At 37.4% G+C, this 25930-nt stretch overlaps 1 protein-coding gene across 1 annotated transcript in view; it reads right to left on the reverse strand.

The window, feature by feature from the left end:
• IleRS-m (Isoleucyl-tRNA synthetase, mitochondrial) overlaps nt 1-25930 on the reverse strand; it is a 101229-nt gene that overhangs the window by 70823 nt on the left and 4476 nt on the right. Inside the window, exons 2-6 of the mRNA XM_067156087.2 lie at nt 22948-23070; nt 13871-14030; nt 3345-3493; nt 1926-1975; nt 1370-1692 (exon numbers count right to left, since the gene is read on the reverse strand). Of these exons, the coding sequence (XP_067012188.2) occupies nt 1370-1692; nt 1926-1975; nt 3345-3493; nt 13871-14030; nt 22948-23070 (805 nt within the window). The remainder of the gene's footprint in view (nt 1-1369; nt 1693-1925; nt 1976-3344; nt 3494-13870; nt 14031-22947; nt 23071-25930) is intronic.

Here is a 25930-nt window from a genome sequence, read left to right on the forward strand (position 1 = left end):
GCTACTGCGAGGCCTGACATGCAGCGCCCAGTTCCCAGCCTATCAATACCTGCTCGTGGTCTGTGTATGTACACGTCCTGTTGCAAAGTACATGTTTTTCGTATCTGTGCTCGTTTCACAGGTTCATTCGAGGTACCTATAATGAACTAACAGTGGCGCTCATGATCCCTGCTGTCTTCTAGCCCATAAACACACATCTCATTACAGTAACCCAGTTTAGGGAGAGGGACCGATGTATTTCAGAACTGTAGTAAAACCGGAGGGATGCATAAAACTAAATCGTAAGGGGTTGGTGAACCACCTGGCATATGACTATAATTGACACTTGTTTGTTCTTTTCCAATACTTATAAATAGCAAATGTGTAGGAAATTGTTGCACCTAGAAAACCGCTATGTTGCTCTTCATTAGAAATGGTCATTTGGAAAATTACTGTGGCAAAATGGTATGTCGAATCGACAAACAGATTGCACAACCAGACCAGAAATTTTGCAGGCTCGCTGGCAAGTCCATGGGCCATTTGCTACCCAGTCAGTGATGAGCCTGCCGAATTTCATGATTCTATCAGTCTAAGTATCCCAAACAGTAAAATTAATTAAATAATAATAGTTATTTTATTTACGTCCCACAAACTACTTTTACGGTTTTCGGAGATGCCGCGGTGCCAGAATTTAGTCCTGCAGGAGTTCTTTTACACGCCAGTAAATCTACCGACACAAGGCTGACGTATTTGAGCACCTTCAAATACCACTGGACTGAGCCGGGATCGAACCTGCAAAGTTGGGGTCAGAAAGCCAGTGCCTCAACCATCTGAGCCACTCAGCCCGGCAAAATTAATTTTGGAAATATACAAAATTGATATAAAATCAGAAACTGCAGCTCTATCTAAGGCATAAGGGATCGAGACAGTATTAAAAGTCATAAGACGAAAGTTGTAGTAATCTTTACGATGGGTACTGAATATGTGGTCCATTTGGCGATATGACTTATCGTTTAGTCACAACAAACCTCGAAACGATGGTCTGCACCATCCTGAAAACTGCCTCAACATTTCAATATTTTTCAGAGGTGAAAGTTAAACACTGGAACTTTTTGGAATTTCTCCGTTGGTTACAGGCTAAAAGCTCTAATTTTGCCTTCTAGCGCACCCGAAAAATTGCACCTGCTGAATTTCAGGTTTCTAGCTCATCTGGAAGTGGGTAAAGATTAATGTTAGTGAGTGAGTGAGTGAGTTAGCCCTCTGGCTTTATATAACAGAGATGTGCATTAGTTTTGGAGACCCCTCATAAATTCATAATCAATATGAAGATACCTACTTTTCTAAAAACATGTTTGAAACATTAATAAAGAGGATTTAGAATCCATTCTACCTGGGAAGGTGGCAATGACTGGTAAATTTCTTCCAAGTTTCTCCTGAACAGCTCCAACCTCTTCACTTGCCAAAATGTAGACGTCATTCTCGTTAGCCTCATCAACAACCAGACAGTACTGAAAAACGGGATTGAAACACACAGCCTGATTCGCTGGTAATGTCCAAGGCGTTGTGGTCCATACAAGAGCGTATGATCTGTGAGATTCAGACGGTACTCGAGCAGCGATGGAACTTGGCAAAGATGATACGGACAGGCGAAGAAACACAGATGTGCTACGATGCTGTGGATTGTATTCTAATTCTGATTCTGCGAGAGCAGACCTAGAAAATAAAAGAACATGCAAAAGATAGAATTTCCATTTTTGAGAATAAGAGAAAACTTTGATTGCTGTTGTTATGGAATAAACATTTTAAGTAAAAAGTTATTTCAAGTTTTTTTTTTTGTGATATTAGGAAAAATCAGTACAGTATAAGCCTTTCCAGAAAATTGAAGAGAAATTCATCAGTGTTTTGGAACCCCAAAAAAATATGGTATGAATAATACTTGAATGTACCTGGATGAAGGAGACCAGAAGACAGGCTTCACTCCCCTATAAATGAAGCCCTGAAAAGAAAAAAACAAACTAGTATTAATTCACTGTTGTACCAGGATTGACCATACATCAAATATTTCTTAAATAAAATACGTCATAAATAATTTAAAGTATTAGCGAGTGTATTTTCAGTGCTCATAATAACAAAGTCTCGCAAGAGCAAGTAGTCAACCCGCCACAATGCTACTTTCTTCATCGCACGGCCAGTACGGGGTCAAGGACAGGTTGAATCATACGATCTGGAAACATCCATGCAAGAAATTTGCTATATTCTAAATCAATTGAAATATCAATTCAGAAACAACGACATCTTATAGAACACACTTTAAACCACTCCTCATGTTAATTTCTCCAAAACTGATTCAGATTTACGAAGATATTCAAGATTTTATAAAACATTACGTCAGAGCTAGATTATAAAAGGCCATAGATCGTGAACCCATTACTCAGTTCACACCGGCAACACGACGATGTTGGTTTGCCGCATAGTACGGAGTCGGCCTGCAGGGTGAAATTATGTCTAAGTGACATGTGAATTGTGGAACATGGAATAATTCTGGTGTAACGGTACTTATAAACTTTCAATAAGTAGAACCTTGTAGAGGATCTTATAAACATTGAAGAAGGTGATTCTAAGACTTGTATAACTGACATTTACGTGTACGCTAGAAGCCAAAATAGTGATTTTTCCATACCGGGCAAGTTGGCCGTGCGGTTAGGGTCATGCAACTCTGTGCTTGCATCCGGGAGAGAGTGGGTTCGAATCCCACTGTCGGCAGCCCTGAAGATGGTTTTCCGTGGTTTCCCATTTTCACACCAGGCAAATGCTGGGGCTGTACCTTAATTAAGGCCATGGCCGCTTCCTTCCCATTCCTATGCCTTTGCTGTTCCATCATCGCCATAAAACCTACCTATCTGTGTCGGTGCGATGTAAAGCAAATAGCAAGTGATTTTTCCAAGTGAACTCGACTTAAACTTTTCGATGTGATGTGGTATGCTTGTTCGTCACCAGGTGGCTCACAGAGCTCCGAGCGGGAGCTGATGACAACATTAAGCACCAATTTAGATGTTCTATGACACCGAGTGTGCACAAAAAAGTAACAGAGAGGACATCAGATGAATCATGGACGAAAGTGGTAGCAGAAATAAATAGAAACTAATAAAATAAAATGCAATGCAAGACACCGGGATAGAATACAGCTGAAGAAGAAAGAGAGTATGTGGAGATAACCAGAGGATGATAATGATGTGAGACAGTGCGGTAGGGGAGGGGCATAACCAAGCAATAGCCACACAAAATTATTATTACTTGTAAATGGATGTTACATTTATCAAAGCAGTGCTCCCTACAGTATAACGTTTGTTAGATGCAAGACTCACCATATCGTACATCTTAAGGAAGAGACGGAACTGGTTCTTAATGTATTCACTGTTGAAAGTAAAGTAACATTTGCTCCAGTCAGCCATGATGCCCCACGAACGGAACACGGACAACTGATCTGCGATAGCAGCTTCAGCAAACTTGCGAGCTGAAAGATGCACAACAGTGCTTCAATTAGCTTCATTGAAGAGAGGTGAGGAAAGACGTACATAAATATGCTTAAATCGTCCGTTCTATCACAATTTATCTGCTTTAAGTTTCAATGGTCCGACACTGGGGCTAGCCAATCTGAGTCTCATGGGCAGAAAAAAAAAATTCACCATCAGAACGTTGGCCACCAGGGTAGGAAAAGTGGTGGTGTAGAATTTATAATCTCTAAATTTCATCCCCAAAGCGTGGATTCAATTCCAAACCTCTCCATACTGAGCGAGTTGGCCGTATAGCTGTGGTCTTCCAATGGGTTTTTGAATCCCACTGTCGGCAGCCCTGAAAATGGTTCACATCACATACACTCTCAACATCTGAAGTTTCATTTCGTTTCCTCCTGCCCTTCTGGGTGCTTCCATTATTTTGTCAGGCCGCGTACATTATGACCTTGCTGATGGTGATTTGTTCATCGAATGGGGACGTTAGTCAAAACTGAAAAGAAATGGCTTCCACTATAACAGATCTGTGTGAGGTTTCCATTCTGCATCCAGCATCACTACGAGTTTACTGATGGAGAGACCGAGAAACTGACAGAACAATTTCAAATTCACTCAATGTTGTAAGTAGGGCTCGGAAGTTGAGCAAAAGTGTCCAAAGACGAGGCTCAGAGAATGGTGGGTTTTATTTGTCCTTTTTTTTTTTTTTTTGCATTTTTGACTTTTTTTGGCTTATAGGTCCTTTTTATAGGACATAACGGCCTTTTATTTTTGGAACCTCAACCTCTTTTGACTACATTTGTACAGCTCTTTCTCAATTCGAATCATAACTAGTTCATCCATCACCTCTTAAACATCTTTTCTTTAGTAAAAGAGAAAATGAAATGAAATAAAGAAACTGATGCTTAAAAAACCAGGGGTATCAAATTATGTGCACGATAAATTACATACTGAAAGGAGAAAATTTTGATGAGAGTGTTTGTCAATATCCATTGATGGTGATAAAAGTTTCTCAATGTTTGGCAATGTGCTGACTAAAAACCGACGATCCTCGACACCTATAACCTGGAGATGACTATTCTGATATACTGCAAAGCAAACTGAGGTAAGGTTTCCGAATTCCAATTTCTATAACCCTAGTGTGGTTAACCCCAAGGTAACTAGAATAAAAGGTAGGCTACTCCGGCGGTTGAAGCTTCCATTGGCTGGAGCGCTCTGACGTCACGCGATATGAACGATAGCGAGTAAGGTACAAAGTTGCAGTACAGCAAGCCTGTTAGTTCTTGTGCCTGTGAAACATCTTCTCAATCTTTCATCAAATAATAGTCTGGTTTAGTCCGATTCAATAAGTAACGGCACTTCCAGTAGACTTGAAAATGTGAAAATGCGTTAAATTTTGTCACATGCTGAGCAGGCAGAACATCAACTATCAAATACATGACATATAATACGATAAGAAATAAAATATTGCCATGCAACTGAAAATAATTAATTTATTTCCTGATGAAGTAAATATTTATATCAAATGGCATAGGAAAATATACATCATATCGACATCTTTATGGAATTATATTAAATTATTAAAACGTACGTGTCAGGAGACTTAATTACTTGATGAACCAGCCCAAAGCTTAGCCTTCTTATTGGCATATTTTCTCAGTGCTAATCCTTACTCTTTGCATTAAAATTCTAAAATTCATATAAAATATTAGTGGAAAACTGTGAACTGTTTTTAATTAGAATTTTAATAGAAGTTTTAGTCTCCGACAAGATTACAGTTTAATCCTAAGACAGTTTTCCATTAGCATCTTTATATATTGTATCACTTTTCACATTTTTATGTTCCGAATTTTAATATCTGACTAAACTTTTAACTTCCACTTTTAATTTAGTTATATTGTTGATGATTGTATTTAGGCTGAAGATGCCCTTAATTGAGGGCAAAACATGTCCCATGAAACTAAGAAACTATTTATGTAACCACTATAAGTGAAAATATAAGTATTGAATAGGTGGAACAAATTAAAACACCTTTATTATTGTTGAACTGTAAACATTTTCAATACGGACCTAAAATGAGGTTTATAACATGTAACATGCGCTAGGCCGTAAAATGAACTCCAATCATATGAAATGTAAGAAGTTGTTTCAAATTCATATGTCAATAATATGTTCATTTGCGCATAACATATCGAAAATATCACTTTCGTCAAACACATGTTTGACGTGAAAAGCCATGTCTTAGAGCTCACTGAGTGACAACATCTACTGATGCATGTTGGTCGAAAATATCGTACACTCTCTGACTTAGACATATAATACTGCCATCAGCGTAAATATTCTCGTAACTAGTACATGAAGAAACACGATGTAACCACCAGAATGTGTGCATAGCTCGTTCTCGATTTTTAGTGAATTTAAAGATAAAAATTTCATTGTTCCGTATTGAAATTATTGATGTTAAAAATTAAATAACTGGAGGTTCACCTATTCAATAACCTCCAGTTATTTAATTTTTAACATTTTAGTGAATTGTCAAACCTTACTACGGGCTATGCTTGCAGCGTGGCCTGAACGTAATTCCGGCTGCTGCGAGCTTAACTGCAGTTATAATAATTTCAATGTCTTTCTCCAGGATGGCCATTGCGAGTTCACCGAATTCATTCTAAATTTTGCAAGTACTTTTTTTAACAAACATGGAATTCCTTTTTTTTTTTTTTTTGCATTATTTTAATCTAAAAATATTTAACGCCTGTAAGAAGAAGTATTTCACTCGTATGTTTTTGCATTGCATGTTGCATACCACCAGAATGTTGCACATAAAAACATTATATTTCTTCATTAAATATATAATTAAGGCTAAAATTTTGAATGCATTTGGATCGCATTTTTAGTCCTTTTTGCGAGTTTTAAGGGACTTTTGTGATAGTTTTAGGGTTTTTTTTTTTTGAATGTACAGGTCTTCAACATCAGAGCACTAGTTATAAGACAAAAGCTACTAGAACAACCCCGTGAAAGTAAACTTACAGAGACAGATCACATCGAAGTTGGACAGAAAAGGTACGTTGCTTTAATTATTCGCGCAGACACCATAATACTAAGAACAGAAGTAACCTTCCCAGTGACAGTATTAATATACTACAGGAATGTTAGTTCCTATCAAGAAGATTTCACTTATGATTACACTTTGAAAGGGTTAAATAACAGAAAATGATCACTAATTCTAAGAGAATTTTTATTTATTCACAATTGGCTTTACATCGCACTGACACAGAGAGGTCTAAATGCAACGATGGGATAGGAAAGGGCTATGAGTGGGATGGAAGTGGCAGTGAACTTAATTAAGGTACAGCCCCAGCATTTGCCTGGTGTGAAAATGAGAAACCATGGAAAAGCCATCTTCAGCACTGCCGACAGTGAGGTTTGAACCCACTATCTCCCAAATGCAAGCTCACAGCTGCACGACCCTAACCGCACGGCCAAATCGCCCGGACCCACTAATTTTAACATGGCCATTATAAGCAATATTCAGAAAATGAACCTCATTTTAAATAGTTAATGAATGGCTGGTGAGGATAAATAATGATCCTTAACTTTAAAGAATAATTTATATTTAATTACCCATTTATTTTATTTTCAAACATCAAGAATATGGGGAAACCGTCAAGTGAAGTGCAGAAACAGCCCAATGTATGGGAGGCAATTGTGTCATTTTATGGAATGAAGTTTTCAGCACAAAAGATGGAAGTGTTGGTAATGACACAAAACAATATCCAAACGTATAATGGCATGACATTAGGAGGGGAGCAGTTGAAAAGAGCTGAAAGTTTTAAATACCTGAGAAGTGTAAATGAAGAAAATGGAGGAAACAGGATGGAAATCAATGAAAGAGGAAGGTTTGCAAATGCATTCTTTAAGAGTGTGGGAGGATTGATACAGAACAGGAATGTACCACAGAGATGTAAAGGAATTATCTACAAGATTTATTTTGTACCAATTTTGATGTATGGATCAGAAACAAGGGTGATGAAGGAGAGGGATAAAAGTAGAATACAAGCAGTGGTAATGAAGTTTCAGAGGTGTCAAGTAGGTTTAACAAGAATGGACAGAGTAAGAAATGAGAGAGTTTGGGAAATGGTGAATGAGGTACCCCTACAATAAAAGACAGAAAAAGGCTGCAGTGGTACGGACATGTTAAGAGAATGGGAGAAGAAAGGATACCAAGAAAGATGTTAGAAATGGAGTCGAAGGGAAGGAGACCTAGAGGAAGACTGAGGGAAGATGGCTGAAAGGTGTAAAGAAGAGCATCGAGGCAAGAAGAGGGAACTGGACGACAGTGAGAGAAGAGAAGTGGTGGATGGACAGAAAATGATGGAGAGGCTTACGTTTCTTGCGGTTGGAAGCAGATGATGATGATGATGATGATGATGATGAAGAAGAAGAAGAAGAAGAAGAAGAAGAAGAATTCATGTTGCTAGACATTATACAGAATAAGATTATAGATTACATGCCCGGCCATGGTTGTTAAGGCATTAGGTCTTTCTGGTCCGACACTATGGTTCGCCAGTTCAAGTCCCGTTGTCAATACCTGTAACGTAGTAAAAATTCGCAATGAACGCATTAAAAGAGTAAAGCAATTGTCATATTGAGGCATGACTTTGGAGAATAACTTAAGTTGGAATAAGCATATCTCAAATATAAAGGGAAAAAAAATATTAGTGTAAATGTACTAAAAAGATTGGGAATAAACAACCAACACTTATAAAGCATATACGTATATCTCCCTCATACATTCACAACTTATGTACATGTATATAATATGGGGAAAGTGTACACAGGAAGCTATATAGGAACTAGAAATACTACACAAGAGAGCTTTCAAAATTATGTATTGAAACGGGAATGCCCTGTCGACATTCGCCGTCAAAGTATTTCTTACGCAACTCGCGCTAGCACCCATCTACTAGGGTTTGAAAAGACCGCTGAGCACTCCAGCAGTGGATGTAACAGCAAGGCAGGTGATCGCTCGCTGCAGGGAGTCAGCCAAGGCCAAGTGACGTCATGATCGAACATTCCATCGCTTCCATTTCATTATCTCCAAAATGGAATGTCCGATCAAAATTTTAACCACGTCATCATGTGGATCTTTATAACAGATAATAATGTACCAATTTCAAGAAAATCAGCGGAAGAATAGCCGAGTTATTAAAGGTTGAAGAATCTTGTATTTGAAACTTCGCAGTCCGACTCACACGTATAAAAGAAGCGTGCTGGCTCAGTAGAATTCAGTGTGTGTCTTCGTATTCCAGCTGCCACGTCACGCACGCCAGCTGTGGATGTCGTACTTGAGATCGTTACTCTGTCCGGCTGAGTGCCGATGACAGGACATGAGTGATACAGTTAAATTTTCTAGGTGTTAGAAGTGCGATGTTAGAACTTTAACTTCGTGTGAAATTGAAGGAGGCGAAACATCTCAAGTTATTGATAGTGACTAACTTGTACAAATATTTTGGTTCGCAAAGACTGTACCTTAATGTAGTTTACGGGACTGTTCCACATGAACTTTTCTCAAATGACTGTGATTTCGTAAGACCGCCTGAATTCATAAAGACTGTGTCTCAGTAAAAACTTCTTTCGTAAGACTCTGCTTTTCTGAAACCATCTGTGAAAGGTTATCAGGGAACAAACATATTATCAGTACAATGCCAGATTAAATACTCTCAAGCTTTATTTATGTTCAGGTATATAAACAATATGATTTCTGTTAATACAGAACTACGATACAGGAAAGATATTCACACCTATAACACAAGATCATCAAACCAGTTTTACAAAGATTCCTCTAACACTACTAAATATGGTGTTAAAGGTATTTCTTATTCATTAAGCACATCCTATATAAAATAACATATCCTGACTGACTGATTCATCATCGCTGAGCCAAAACTACTGGACATAAAGAAATGAAATTTTGGAGATGTGTTTAGATTACAGTGTAGGTGCTCACTAAGGAAGGATTTTTGGATATTTAAATGTTATAATAATTTGAAAGGGTGCAATTTTTGATTGTTCTAGTATTGTGCTTTTAAACTTTTTTCTTTTCACAATTGTTTTTTATGTCAACTGTTCTGCATCTCCAAACTTTAAGAATCTGACATACGAGATTTTATGAACATTAATATATATTTCTATCGTCAAGTATATTACACGGTATTATACGATTTCATGACTAGCAACATTTATAAATTTGATCCTTGAACTATTTAATTTTTCATTGAGTCACATAAACATTTAAAAACACAGTGCCAATTAGCACATATGTTCTACTGCTCTCCAAGAACTTACATCTGGCTTCATTTATATATTTGATCCTTGACTTCTTCAAGATTTTAAGAACTTTCAGCACGCAGTGCTACTGCGTAAAGTGTTATAATACTTCATGAACTACAACTAGTGAAAAATTTATACACCACCTATTATTTTCCTGTGCACTATTTTTTATATTTTAAGTGATCGGCTGATGATGACCCGGAACAGTGGTTGAAACCGGTACTTCTTATAATCAACTAGGAATGTAACATTACATTTCTAATTCTACTTGTACTGAAAAGGTTGAACCATTATATATCTTATTTCAATTTAACACGTTGAGTGCCATGCGACCCCATTTGGGTACGTGAGAGTAGTGAAGTTTTTGAACTTCACGTCCCCATATGGGGTCGTACGTTCGTTCTAACTCGAGAACTGTGCAAACCCATTTGGGTGCGCAGTAAGTATGTGTTTCGAAGCTCTATAAAGTCTCTTCCTGCCATCTGCTGGTCGTCCATTTAAGTACGTGCATAGTCTAACTTCCATTCCTCAATCCCTGTTTTGGCGCGACCCCATATGGATATGTCAAAATGCTTTGTAGGGTGACAAAGTCATTGTCTATCTCGCGCACGGATTGTTTATGTAAGTGTGCAGAGCTGTGAGTTTCCTTTTCTTTTTTAAGTCATTACGAGTAAATCGAACAGTAAAAGATTTAGTGCAGATAGTCTGGACGATATATCGAACAAGTCGGACAATGATGATGTAGACAAAGTATATAGTTACAGTGATTTTGAACCCAGTACAGAGCAAATAGCGATCTCGCACGTTCATCCACATTGATGTTACTGTCTTCAGCATACGTATCCCCACTGTAATCCGGGTTTCTAAGCCAGCTGTTGCAAAAATTATGACCGTCTTCAACCATATACAGGTAGTCACTCGTTTCCCATGTTGCACAATCATCGCTGCTAGGTTCTCTTACTCAAATTAAAATTTATACAAACAAAATTATATACTTGTTCAGTATTACTTAACTACTAATTCTTCTTATATTATTATTCTGTTACATCCTAATTTACCAAATTCACATGATTTTCATTACTTTATACAACTATATTCTATACGAAAATTTCCTAACCTAAATTCGGAAGATCGTCATTTACAAACATTTCCTGACCTAAAATCGGGGATCGTACATTTTTACGGCTCCAGTATGAACAAGCTAGCACATCTCTCATAATCAACAGCATTTAACGCGTCCCTGCAAAGGAAAAGGTAAATATTACCGAGGTTCGTGTCAGTAACTACTGTATAAGTACGACCCCATATGGGGGCGCGTGTACGTGTACACTTCGTAATGACCAATACGACCCCATATGGGGTCGCAATATTTTACCTAATATACATAATAATTTAACCTAATATATCATAAATACATCCTCATTTCAGCGATCATTTGCTTGGTTAAGCCTGTGAACGTTTTGGCACCAGGGAGTAACTCGATGTTATTAGCTCACGGCACTAGACGGCAATCCTATGAAAATCGGTCTGGCACTCAACGTGTTAATTGTGAACTCAGTTCAATACAGAACATTATGAAATTCTTATCTTTAAAGGTACACAGGGTGGCACTATTTCAGCCAGGTAATAGAGCTTACCTGTTGGAGTGGGCTTTAAGCAAACTGTAATCAACCTGCAGGTTTCATTGAGGACCATTATCTACCTGTCTGTCATAAGATGAACTGTACCAGACTGGGAAAGCATATTCAGCAGCAGAGAAACAGTACCATTGCTGAAGTTCAGATTGTTTGAGGATGAGAGCCCCATCATGACCCTGTGAATTTGTGAATAAGAATCTTTCGTGTGGAGATTTTCATCTTATTACTCTTACAATAGGTTTTGAACGTAAGACTTCTATCAAGGGTCACTCCGAGGTATTCTGGAGCGTGACAGTGCTGCAACTGAATACCTGACCGCTCTAGACGTAACTCATAATGAGCTTCCGCATTCTTTAAATGGATGGCACATACTTATGTCTTAGAAGAATTGGGTCTGAGTTGGTTCTGACTGTAGTAACTTGACAGAGTTCTAACGGCACTTATCAGATTTCTCTCTCCACATCAGGCGACGGGTCGCTGACCTCAGTTTCCTCCACGGGATCTCAATTGGGCATTACCCACTCGGAACATTTTGTCTCACTCTTCTCTCTTCATGTTCCTTCCCGCTCCACCAGAATCAAAAATCTTCTCCACATTCTCCACACTCAGCACTCAATACTTCAACAATCTTTCATAATCTGCCTCCTAACTTTCTTTAACACTATTAATAGGAGACAAGAGCTTGATATAGCATAAAGTAGAAGTACATTAGAGAGGGGTGTAAATAATCTCTTAAGGATAAGTTGACATGAAGAGGTTACACCGCAATCTTGACCCATAGATTCACAATTAAGTATTTATTTATTTTCCACCTAGTCGATACAATAATTGCTTAAGGCAATTTTTAATGGTTAAAAGTGGTGGAAGTGTCCTTAAAATTAACATAAGATTGACACTTCCTCTAAAGCATTACTTAGTCAATTTATATATTTTTCATCTAAACAGTGTTATGTGGCTGAAGATGTTGATAATATACGAAACATGTACCACTTTTAACCATTAAAAATTGCCTTAAGCAATCATTGTATCGACTAGGTGGAAAATAAATTACTTAATTGTGAATCTATTGAAGTGCGATACGGACCAAGAAGCTGATTTTATGTAATCTTGACCTACGACGACTTGGCTATGAACACGGACATTCTCATGGTTTTCGATTTGGACGGTTGTTATTAGTAGGCTGTGAATCTGATCTTGTCATTGTTTGTTATGCTTGTTATATTTTATCATGAAAGTTTACACTTGTTAATTAATCTGTTGACAGTACAAGTGAAATTTGCTCAGTGTAGCTGTATCTTGTGCTTCGTAAATGAATAAATAAATCAATAAATAAAAAGCTTGAGCCTTGTGCACAAAGGGCACATTAAAAGGGGGATATCTCTCATTTCTCCAATCAATCATGCAGCTGAGATTTATAAATCTTATATTTATGTAACTATCACCAAGTTTCCTTCAATTACTCTAAGATTTAAGAAATGCTTTATTACAAAAGAAATAACACCACTGTACACCTAAAAATTTCAAGAAAAATAAGTGAGTACATGGAGTGACTGAAAACACACTCTTGAGTGCCATGATTGGCAAAATAACAGTTTTTAAAAAATCATTAAAACATGTTTTTTGTTTTAAACAGTTTTAAAAATCTGAACCTGTTTTAAACAGTGTAATAAAATATTGTATTTTAACACTTGAACATAAATACTTCAGAGATCATTTTGACCAGAGTTATATGGTAGGTAATAAACCAATGTTTAGAACTGAATCTCAGCCAGCAGGGTACTTAGCTTACCAGCTGAGACTGTTTTCTCTGCAACTTGTGATTGGCTGCTGTTTGTGTTAGGTTATGTTTGAATGGTGGTGTGTTCTACTTCTCTGTGTTTCTGTTTATTGCTGTGTAGAAAGTGTTTACAACTTAGCAGTATAATAAGTTTATTGCAGTTATAAAGTTCAACTGGGTGAAGAAACATTTTATACATTACAAAAGTTCTAACGGCAAAACAATTAGGGCAAAATGTAAGTTGTGCAAGGAAGACATTGTTGGGGGAGTTGCTAGAATGAAACAACAAATAGTGACAAAATGACCTTATAGGAACAGAACCATGTCTGCACAATCTGAGGATGACACTGATTTTTTGTAGTCATAGAAATGGAATATGAAAATGAAACCCAAATTGAAAGTTCAGTAATATCCACCCATCAACACAATCACTTCAATTGCATTCCAATTCTACAGGTAAGGAATATTTATACATAAGAAAACATAAAATTACAGTTTGAGTTTTAAAAAGTTGTTTGAAACATTGAATTAAAAACTGATTTGAATCAATGTGTTTTGTTTTAAACAATTTTAAACACACTGTTTCCAACATTTTGTTTCAAAGTTGCCAACGCTGCCGAGTGCTATTAGTAACGTACCTCTATGCCGTATTTCCACAGGCGACAAAGCTGATATGTCTTTCTCCGACTCTGTCAGTACCTTGAGCTCAATAGGTAGTCCGTGACAGTCCCAACCAGGAACAAAGTGAATCTTATGGCCCAGCAGCAGATGATGTCGGACAGTGATGTCCTTGAGTATCTGTAAATACAGTGTACATTAGAACCTAATTATCCAAGGTAATAAAGGAGTGTTACTCTCTCAGATTATAGAAATGGCAAAGGCCAGCAACAGTTATTTATACAACAGCCACAGAAAGTGATCTGTTTACATTGTGACCGAGATGTTCACATCCGAGCCGGCTTGGACGGAATTTCGAAGCAAGTAAAGTTAACTCATCACTTTAGTGGCTGTTGCGTACAATATGTTATTTCATGCTGTGATGAATTTACTTATTTTAAAGTAATTTTATTTTGGTTTGTTTTATTTTTGGTTTATTTTATATGAACTGTTTAATTATAAATAATTGTAGACTGCTTGAGCTGGGAATGCAGAGATGTCATTTTTGGTGTGGTAGATGATGCAATGAGGTGGAGAAACAGTACAACGAGGTTAAGTTTGATGTTCACTGAATTGTAGCCTAATAGACTATCTCTGAATATCTTCCATATTTACATTACTGTGAATCAGAGTTCAACCAACCAGAGGAGATTCCTAATAAAACAGTACAGTAAAGTGTCATTTTCCGTACACTTTTGAGTATGAAAAGATGACAATTATGTCATAGTTTGTAATATTTATTTATTTTAATTTTTTAGCCAACATAGGACTACTTTACACAGCCTAATACTGTTTCATCCTTTCTGAACATAATTTATTTTCTGCTTCTGGAATCACTCTTCCTATTCTCTGCTTGTTGATTTTCATCTGTAGTCTAGTGTGTTTATCTTTCAATGTCTTGAGTGTATTTGTTTTGTATTTTAATTCTTCTATCGTAATATGTAACTCTCTCATGTCTTCTTTAAGTTCTGTGATCCATCTAATATTATTCTTACCCTCACATAATTTTTTGATTATTTTTCTACTGATTCTATTTTCTGGTGACCGTGTTAGATGCCCTAAGAATGATACGAAGGTTGATCAAATATAAACAGGATTTTTGCTCCTGAACATCAACAGTTGGTAGGACAGGCCACACGCTTCTGCTACGCTTAGGCGGGACCGTGCTGCATCAAGCGTGCTGTCAGATATTTCCCACCGTTTTGTCAGTAACGCTCACGATGTCAGATCAACAGGTGCACCCCTCCACTGCGCAACGCATAGTTATAAAATTCCGTGCTCGTGAAGGAGTTACAGTGGCGGAAATTCGCCACAGATTGACTGCACAGTTCGGTGATCAAACAATGTCAAGGACGCGTGTTTGCCTGGCATAAAAACTTCAAGAAAGGACGAGAACGTGTGGAAAATCAGCAACAGGATCGCCGTCCTTGGACCAGCATTACAGACAAAAACATTCATGCGGGTAAAGACATTATTGCGACAAGAGTATCAGAAATTGCAGCACAAGTCGGAATTAATTATGGGAGCTGTCAAGCAATCATCACTAACGACCTACAGTTCCCTAAACTGTGTTCCTGATGGGTTCCTTGCCTTTGACCAAAAATCTCAAGTTGAGATGTTTGGAGGTCTGTCAGAGGCTTGATCATCCTCCTTACAGCCCGGACTTATCACCCTGCGATTTCCATTTGTTCGGACTGCTTAAAGAAGCTCTAGGAGGGCAACGATTTGAAGATGACGAGAGTGTGGAAGACTTCGTGCGCAACTGCCTGGTGACATGACCCTCTTCTTTTTATGATGAGGGCATCAAAAAGCAGCCCATACGCTGGGACAAATGCATTTCCAAAGCAGAAAACTATGTGGAAAAATAAAATCCGGTTTATATTTCATTCCCCCTCATATTTGTTTCTTTTTTTTAGTGCTAGTCACACATTCTATTTCTTTATAAACTGTTTCATTGGAAGCTAGTCTCCAGACTCTGTTTACTTGATAATTTTTATTTAAACAGGTTCTCACTATTCTCCTTTATAACTTGAGTACTCTATCTATTGCAACTGTGTTTGTTGTTTTGAATAATGTTTCACATGCATATGTAATTTGTGACTAGCTGACTGCTTTGTAGCGTTCCAATTTGGTTGCTATTGAGAGACACTTTTTAGTATATGCATTCTTGGTAACATGCTGTGCTGTAACCAGTTTATCTATTCTATTTTGCCATGCTGGTTTCTCGTTCAGGTTATATGTGATTATTTGAAATAAAAAATAAAACTATCAATAAAATTTATGATTTGTCTCTACCAAACCAAACCTAACAAAACCCTATGGTATAACAGCCCCAATGGGTCATAACCCACCAAGCATCCGTTGTTCAGCTGAAGGTGTCATGTGACTGGCACAGCGAATTCCCTTGGCCGTTATTCTTGGCTTTCTAAATCGGGATCACCATCTCACCGTCAGATAGCTCCTGAACTGTAATCACACAGGCTGAGTGGACCTCGAACCAACACTCAGATTCAGGTAAAATCCCTGACCTAGCCAAGAATCGAACCCGGGGCCTCCAGGTGAGAGGCAGGCACGCTACCTCTACATTGCGGGGCCGGTATGCTTTGTCTGTACATCATGAAAATCATTATCTTATTTCACTAAAAAAGCCTTGGAGACCACAGATTCAATTCTGTCTGTCTGGCCGCATGTATCAGTCAAATATACAGAAGATTACACCCGACAGAATCAGTGTGCCTTCAACTAGGGCTGAAACAAAGACTACATGACATTTTGAAGGAGTCAAGGTGAACTGGTTTGGTCACATGATGAGGATGACATCAACCTGAACGCCTAAAACTTAATGTGGAAGAAATGTATGTGGGAAAAGCCCTAGAGGCAGACCAAGAGATGGATGAAGCAGGTGCAAAACGACATGGCTAGGAGGAGCCTGAAATGGGAGAAGATACAGGAAGACAAGTGGTGGCAGGATACAGGCTTATTTACTCCCATACAAGGTCTGTTGGAGTGGAGAATCGGTGATGGTGATTATGTATGTATGAATGTATGTATGTAAGCACACCGGACAAAAACTAGTCACTTCTTTGAAAGATCATATAAGTCGCTTTGGAGCAATGCAGATGGTGTTGTATTGGTAACAGGTAGTCATGTGACCCTTCACTGTTAACATATGATCAAAGCAGTGAAGTGATGTACACTTCGAAAAATGAAGGTATCAGCCAGAGAAAGACAAGGGCTTTGAATGCTCTAAAACTTCTGGGGCTGGAAAAGAACAAGAGCTGACAAAGGGAGGTCAGATAGGATAGATGAATGGTGCACAACTCTCAGCCATGAAACACACTATGAGAACTGTGGTGTTAAAAAAAAAAAAAGAAAAAGAAAAAAAAAAAAAAGCGGCACACCTTTTCAATGAAAATCACTTACAAACACGACGGCAATTGCTGCTTGTCATCGAATTAAGGTCCATGCCGACTAGTTTCTGAGTGAACATTGCGAAAGGAACTGTATGCAATGAACATATGGAGTTGAGTACCTCATAAGAGGCCACTGCTCGCAACAGTACATAAAGTCGAATGTCTTCGATGGGCCAAATAACACTGAACGTGGGCAGTAGCTGACTGGAGGCAAACAGCATAGTCCGATGAGCCATGATTTTGCCCATTTTCAAATGACGCAAGGTGTCGAGTGCAGAGATGGCCCAATGAGGCATTTAACTCGCTACGTGTAGAGGATGTAGCTTAGGCTGGAGGTGGTTCTGTGATGTTTAGGGGTGTTTTACATACTATGACTCGGACCCACTCATTCAGATCACTGTGAACAAGAACCAGAAAGTTTATTTCAACATTCTTTATGATGAGTATGCTGTGAAAACCTCCATTTTCCAAGATGACAACAGCTGTGTTCACAGGGCTGCACACATACATGACTGGTTTGATGAATATACCAACACCCTGTCACACATTGCACGAAATAAATTTCATGGTCATAAGCCAGTATTGCTAGTGATTAATTACAGTATATGATATAAATATTTTGAGAGAAGTCCATCTTTTTTCAATACTAACACAATGTATTCACGTATTAAAATACAATTATATCAAGTAGGACATGTTTTGTCCCTTTCTTCTGGGACATTTTCAACTACTTAATAAGTAAGAACAATTCCAAAAAAAAAAAAATAGAAAAGTTAAACATTGAATAAAATGACACTAGCGATTATAGTGAGACACAAGTCCTTCTTGCCAGCTTCAGCCGACTTCAGCGGCAAGTGATGTACAGTATAATAAAGATGTGGACACTCAAGGTCAACAAGCTTATTGCGCCATGGTATGGCCATTCCGCCCTTGCGTTTTTCATGCACATACTTCACAATTTCATCTTCGACTTCTTTAACCCGCCATCGGTATCGTTGTTAGGTAGCCCCTAACAAAAACATTCCTTATTAAGAAAAGTTTTTTGGTTTGAATCATCGCGTAACGAAGGAAAACGTGTGACTCATAAACTCATTTGAGAATACCTGGAGTTTGAAAAGTTTGAGTCTTAAACCAAAAAAACTTTTCTTAATAAGGAATGTTTTTCTTAGGGGCTACCTAACAACGATACCGATGGCGGGTTAAAGCATCTTTGTTGCAGGCTACTGAATGCATTTTTTGTACAGTATGCAGTTTTAAGCTATCTCTGTCTTCACGCTGCCGCGGAACATTGGTTTCGGTTATGCTGTACTTTCTTGTGGTTAGACAATTATTTTTCATTTCCGTGTGTTTAATCACCATTAATTTAAAATTGGCATCATAATATCGACAGGAACCAGTTGAAAATTTGCCAGCAATACCTGTTCTACGAGTCTTTACAATATGCTGATCCATCACGAAAATATTCCCGCTGTCTAAAACTGTTAATTTTACTATGTGCCAGGTAGGCCTACAGTAGATGCATTATACCTCTGCCACTGAGCAGCTGTGGCCTTTCTAAGAATCTGAAGGATCACATGTTTTGCAGATTGCCATTCTGTGGATTTGTAGAGGCTAACAGAATGTCATTCTCTCTTCACTCTTTCCCAAGAACCAGTTACGTTGCACAGAGGCACTGTACAACTGGTTGCCATGGCTGGTGATGTATAATAAAGATGTTGCAAGCAATCATCCGCATTTTCCACATCGATATTACACACTGTTAAAAGTATTAAAAACACAACGTTTCCACCTAATCGATACTGTTTATGTGCTTAAGGGCTGGTAAACTAGATGGCAGCTATGCGGGAGGTAAACTAACTAAGGGTGTAAATCAGCTGGTACTTTTGGCTTGTGGGCTACCACCTCCCACGAGAGCTGGAGTCTGACATTTGAGCAGTGAAAGCAGAAACTACGAAGTATGCTGCATTGTCATAGTTACCTCAAAATGCAGCATATCACCCTTTCATACAGGCTGAGTATTTAATCATACATGTAGGCCTAATGCAATTCAATAAACTTTGACCCGTTCCTAAGCTCGTGCTGACAGGACAAGTCACTGCCAATAATTATGAGATTTAATAATCACTAACAAAGTCATCAGTTTCTGACAATAACCTCAACAAGTGCACATGTTGAATACAGAAAAGAACTGTTCAACTAGCCATTGATTAACTTACAACAAACCGGGCGAGTTGGCCGTGCGCGTAAAGGCGCGCGGCTGTGAGCTTGCATCCGGGAGATAGTAGGTTCGTATCCCACTATCGGCAGCCCTGAAGATGGTTTTCCGTGGTTTCCCATTTTCACACCAGGCAAATGCTGGGGCTGTACCTTAAGGCCACGGCCGCTTCCTTACAACTCCCAGGCCTTTCCTATCCCATCGTCGCCATAAGACCTATCTGTGTCGGCGCGACGTAAAGCCCCTAGCAAAAAAAAAAACCCTTACAAAAAAATAATAATAATAATTTTTTTAAAAAAATCAGGAAACCAACATGTAAATACATAAACCAGCAACAACTAACAAAGTACCACTCTGAATAATACCACAAAAGCGACCGAAAGCAAGCCAACCCACGTTTAAAATTAAATTGAAAACAAGAAATAAAGTTGTTCAACCTATTCAATACAAAGAAAATAAGAAATGTAATGTTACATTCTTATTTAATTAAAAGCGGTACCAGTTTCAACCACTATTCTGGGTCATCATCAGCCGATTAATTATATAGGACTTCAAATTTATTAAACTGGATTATAACTTTATGCCTAGAAGTATTTGCAGGCTTGTTCACTGAACTATTCACCCATTCAAATAAACATTTCGAAGCACAGTGCCGGACTTTACGTATGTTATGTTGCTCTTCAAGAACTTGCACCTTGCTTCGTTTAAATGACTGATCTTTGACTTCTTCTGGATTTTAGGTTCTTACATCACGCAATACTAATCCCTATAGTGTTATAATGCTTCTTGAACTGCTTTTAGTGTAAGACTTATCCTTTACTTATTGTTTTCCTATGCATTGTTTTATTTTATTTTTTAATCGGCTGATGATGACACAGAATAGCGGTCGAAACTGGTACCGCTTTTAATCAAATAAGAATGTAACATTACATTTCTTATTTTCCTTGTATTGAATAGGTTGAATCACTTTATTTCTTGTTTTCAATTTAATTGTGATACAGTTCAATACGGAACATTATGAAATTTCTATCTTTAAAAGCCAACCCATGTGGCGATAGCTTCCATAAATGTGGCATTGTTGTTATCGTTGCCATAGCAACAGACCATTTTCGAGAAGTGTTGGTCAATTTTTTCTAGCCGGCGGCGCTAAACGTCGCACCCCAACTCTCGTGGGCCTTAGTATAGGTAGCTACCCACCCAGAGCTAGACACCGATATTCAGGGTTGGCTGGATTGATTTTCAGTGACTTCTCTCTTTCAACAGAGATGCTATCTATCGTTAGATGTATGAAGCTCATTTCGATTGTCGCTTGCATCTGCTGATTATCACCAACACCAAGCCTAATAGTCTGTAGAGTTATGGACAACGATTTATGTCAAGCAAAATCAATATCTAATTGGGTTTATAATTTCGAGATTTTAATGTTTACATTTTATTATGCCAGTTATAAGCTGTCATATAAGACAGCGTTTTGGAAGATATTCCAGTAGTAGGTGCTTGCTCCAAAATAGAAAGTACACAGGTTCTCTTTGTCTTTTTAATTTAAATTCAAGTTTAAAATTTATTTTCACATCCTGGCGTTGTTCTTGACTCTCTTTTATGTACTTCCATATGCTGTATGTATGTACCCACATCTTCCTTTGAGCATTCTATCTGCAGGCTTCTGTGAATGGATTGAGTACCTCCACGATTCTCTTTGTGCAACTAGCTCTGTTACTTTGTTTCATTCCACATGCTTCCACATGTTTTTGATTCTAATTATGAAGATAAAATTAGGTAAACATCCATTTACAGGAAGAGGAATTTGGGAATGGAATAGTTTATCAAGGGAAATGTTCAATATATTTCCAAGTTCTTCGAAATGATTTGCAAGAATACTAGGTAAACAACTGATAGGGAATCTGCCACCTGGGCGAGTCCTAAATGTAGATCAATGCTGATTGGAATTAATCATAACATCACTTTTTATATGTAGCACACATATAAAGTATTCTCCTAGTAGACATAACATTGTGAGTAAACATTTCAATGAAATATATTATTTAACAAAAAGAACGCATGAAAAGAGGCATGCAGTTGAATACAACAGGTAATTATGAAAATAAAAATATTCAGTATGATGACAACTCGAACCTTCATACCTCATATTACGAAGCGAGCGCATTAGCCATCATGCTATGAGAATGCTTAGGGTGACCCACATACATATAACAACTTATACCTAGCGTCCGAAAACTGAAAAATTAAAACTGGAAAATTAAAGCTCATTTGAGATGATTTCCAAATAGGTTTTGATTTTGTATCCTTGCAGAGCTTCTTCGCGAAAGCTTGACATATAAAATGTGTTGCCGACTCTGCAGATATGAGAGGCTAGTGTGACAGTTGCAACTCAAGGGAAGCATGCATGTTCAAAATCCTACAATACAATACCGATAACTGTATTAGGTTTTTATCAACATACTACGTTAATTTATACTGTATGTCACCAAAAATACAGCTAATAATGTTCAGCTCTCAAAACTTGCCCAGCAGTTAAAGTCTTATCGGGTCCTCAAAGTGGCCGATAAACTGCACACTGGGTAACTACGATTTATGCTGCCGATAGCGCCACAGAGGAGTGGTTGAACGGAAATATCTTTTTAGGCAGAGGGCAAGTTACGCACTACTTTACCTGTAGGTGGTAGAACCAGCCCTAAGGCAAATTAAAAAACTTTAGGACATGTTTTGTCTACTTTGTAGACATGTTCAGCTACATTTGTTTAGGCTTACTACATAATTAACAAAGATACATTCCTGTTATTTAATGTTAAAGCACACATTAAAACCTTCATTATACTAAAAAGTATGTGTCATAGAAAAATATCAAGTGGGAGGACTATGTGACCAACACTGCAGTTCTCGACAAAGCACAGCTAAATAGCAGTCAGGCAACAATCATCGCTCATTAACTGAGATGGTTAGGCCGTGTTCATCCCATGAGTGACACCAGGCTTCCCCGCCAAATTCTTTACGGTGAACTTTGCTCCAGCAGTAGACCTCATGGAGCCCCTCTTAAGCGTTTTAAGGACCAGCTGAAACACATCATGAAGACAACTGGTATACATATACAACATGGAAAGAATGCGCTGTGGACCGTTCACTGTGGCGGAACACTACAGCCACCACTGTTAACTTGTTCAAAAGAGAATGCTGCAGACATCAAGAGGTCAAGCGATAAGCAAGAAAGCTCCATCAATTACAACCCCACCCTCCTGCATCCATTCAGTGTGATTGTGTGGGCATATATTTTATGCCAAGATTGGTCTGTTTAGTCATTGCAAACACATCCATAAACTGAGGTGAACTGCTCACTTTATGCAGGAAAAAGTTACAGCCGACAACGAGGTGCTGATGAAACGTGTTCAGCAACTTGAGGTCACAAGTTACTCACCTTGTTAATAGCATGGCCCATGTGAGGCTTCCCATTTGCATATGGAGGACCATCATGTAAAATAAACTCTGGTCCAGAGACGTGATCTCTCTGCCACTTGTAGAGAGAAGAAAACTTGCATTTCTGGAAGAGAGAATAACAGAAGTTGAAAACGAAAACCTAGCGGTGCCATTTTATACATAGGGTCAATGGGGCAAATATGGGACAGTAAAATGTTAGGGTAAAAGCAGGACATCATCATAGCTGTTTACGAGTACATTATCTGTAAGGTTGATTAGCGGCAATAGATTATTTTGAGTTCATTGAATTGCAGACAATGACTAAATGACCAAAAATGACCATGTTGGGAGCTGCAAAATTAATGAAAAACACTTATTTTTGGCATTAAAAAATTTGCTTTCTGGTGAGAAATATTTCTAATTTTAGAAAAAAACTGTTGTAGATACAATTAATTTCTTTTAATCCAAATTTAAAGAGAACATTGCAGAAATCGTCTCTAAAATCATGTATTGCTAGGATCAATATTAAGCAAGAAATTCTTCTTTTTTTATTCGGGGCAATAGATGGGGCATTCTTTTGGGTAATTCAGGGACATTCATAGGGTAAAGTCAGCTTTTGTTTTGGTGAAAATTGAAGTAGCAAGAAAGCAGAAAATCAATGACTGCAGATATGCATGTGTTGTTGAATATTCAGGCCAGATGAAGATGTGACATTAATTAGTCATGTGAATATTAAACTGCCACAACCTAAATTTGTGTGTATTGGGGATCGTATCCATTATGAATTTACAGAGGCCATAGATGTAATGGAGAAAAAATAGGTCAATGGATTACTTTGACTTATCGTAGACTATAATAGTAGCCTATTCTTTTTGTCCAACTTATATTTTATTAGGTGCCCTATGGCATTTCATATCAACGATGTGCAGTGAGTGAAGTTTTCTATTTGAGAAGTATTTGATATCAATCTTGGCTAATATTTTAATTGAGCAATATGTATGGACAGTGGTTATTATTTACCCCAAGTTTTCTGTAGGCCTATCTTAGTAGTAAAGTGATTATTGTTGCTTCATCAGGTAACTTTTGGCAGTAAAAATCTGTTTAATTAACAAAAGTAGTGTAATATTATGTTAAAAAAGTTGTTTTTAAAAAAATCAGTCACATAATAAGAATAAGCTCTGTCCCACATTTGCATCAGTATCTGTCAAACAAGCTTTCTCACCGAGTTAATACTGTATCCCTCTTTTGCCCCATGCCTGTCCCAACATTGCCCCAAACCAAGGGGTGGGACACAGTTTTTGTGGAAATGCTAAACAGATATAAGATTTTAATACAATTTCTTCCTGGAAATGAACTGTGGGTACCAAACTACAATAATTTAACATCATGCCAAAGTTCCACACTGTGATTTAGTGCCCTAGAATTTCAAAGTATCTCCACAATCTTCTATTTGTAACTAGCTCTGTGGCTTTGTCTAGTTCCTTGCTTCTTACCTTTCAATCATTAGAAACTGAGTCTAGATATCATCCCCTTGGTCTTCTTCTAATTCTCATACCCTCCATGGTCGAGTCCATTATTCCCCTAGGTAACCTATCCTCCTCCATTTACCTGACACTCCCCACCACCAAAGCCAGTTTAAGCGTAAAACTTCACATATGATATACTAACAATTTGTTGGTTGTTTTGATCCACCTTTTCAATACAAATTACAGTTTGTGTTGCTAAGTTGTAATGTTACAACACTAATTTACCGGGACATGTTTCGCTTTTATTCACAAGCATCATCAGCCTATAATATTGCCTCAAGGTTTGTCATATTTGGATGGTTGTTACAAATTTCATTACTTTGAATGTAAATCGAATTTCAGTGATAACAATATTTAAAACATAAGAATAATATACACATTAAAAATTATGACAATATGATTTGCAATGTTAAAATGGAGTAACTCTTAATTCTAAAACACATTGACGTCCAAAACACAGTTTTTACAATTTGAAAATTTGGCTAAAAATTGTTTGCAATGTTAAAATAAAATTGATTCAACTATAATTTGGCATTAAAATTTGAGTCATACATATAAATATTGGATGTTAATATATAGGAGCCATAGTTTCTGAAGTGCGTTGGTTTCTAGAATACAGTAATATTTCAGTATTGAGAATTTTAGTTAAGAATTGTGCTCTCTATATAATGTTATTTAAAAAGACTGCAATTTTGCATCATATTTATATTTATATTTATGACAAATTTTAATGCCAAATTATAGTTGAATCAATTTTATTTTAACATTGCAAACAATTTTTAGCCAAATTTTCAAATTGTAAAAACTGTGTTTTGGACTTCAATGTGTTTTAGAATTAAGAGTTACTCCATTTTAACATTGCAAATCATATTGTCATAATTTTTAATGTGTATATTATTCTTATGTTTTAAATATTGTTATCACTGAAATTAGATTTACATTCAATAAAATGAAATTTGTAACAACAATCCAAATATGACACACCTTGAGGCAATTGTATAGGCTGATGATGCTTGTGAATAAAAGCGAAACATGTCCCGGTAAATTAGTGTTGTAACATTACAACTTAGCAACACAAACTGTAATTTGTATTGAAAAGGTGGATCAAAACAACCAACAAATTATTAGTATATCATAGCATAGTTCAATACGGGTCTAATAATGAGATTAGTTACATGTAAACTTCACATATCCAGTTCATTCCTTACTCGGCCTTTATCTCCTCCTTCCGAGTGCCCTCCTGCCATTGTTCTCACTTGTTTGCACCAGAAATCATTCTCACTACCTTCATATCCATTTCCTCCAATTTAAAAACAGAATATGCTGAGACCACCATGCTTTTATTCCCATAGATTAAAGTCTGAAAACAGACCGTTGTAAAGATAGTTTCTTTATTACAGAATATCATCGATCGCAACTGCTAGCTCACTGCATTAGTTTTGCTGCAACTTGATTCAG

This window comes from Anabrus simplex, chromosome 12 (assembly GCF_040414725.1).
Source record: "Anabrus simplex isolate iqAnaSimp1 chromosome 12, ASM4041472v1, whole genome shotgun sequence".
NCBI lineage: Eukaryota > Metazoa > Arthropoda > Insecta > Orthoptera > Tettigoniidae > Anabrus > Anabrus simplex.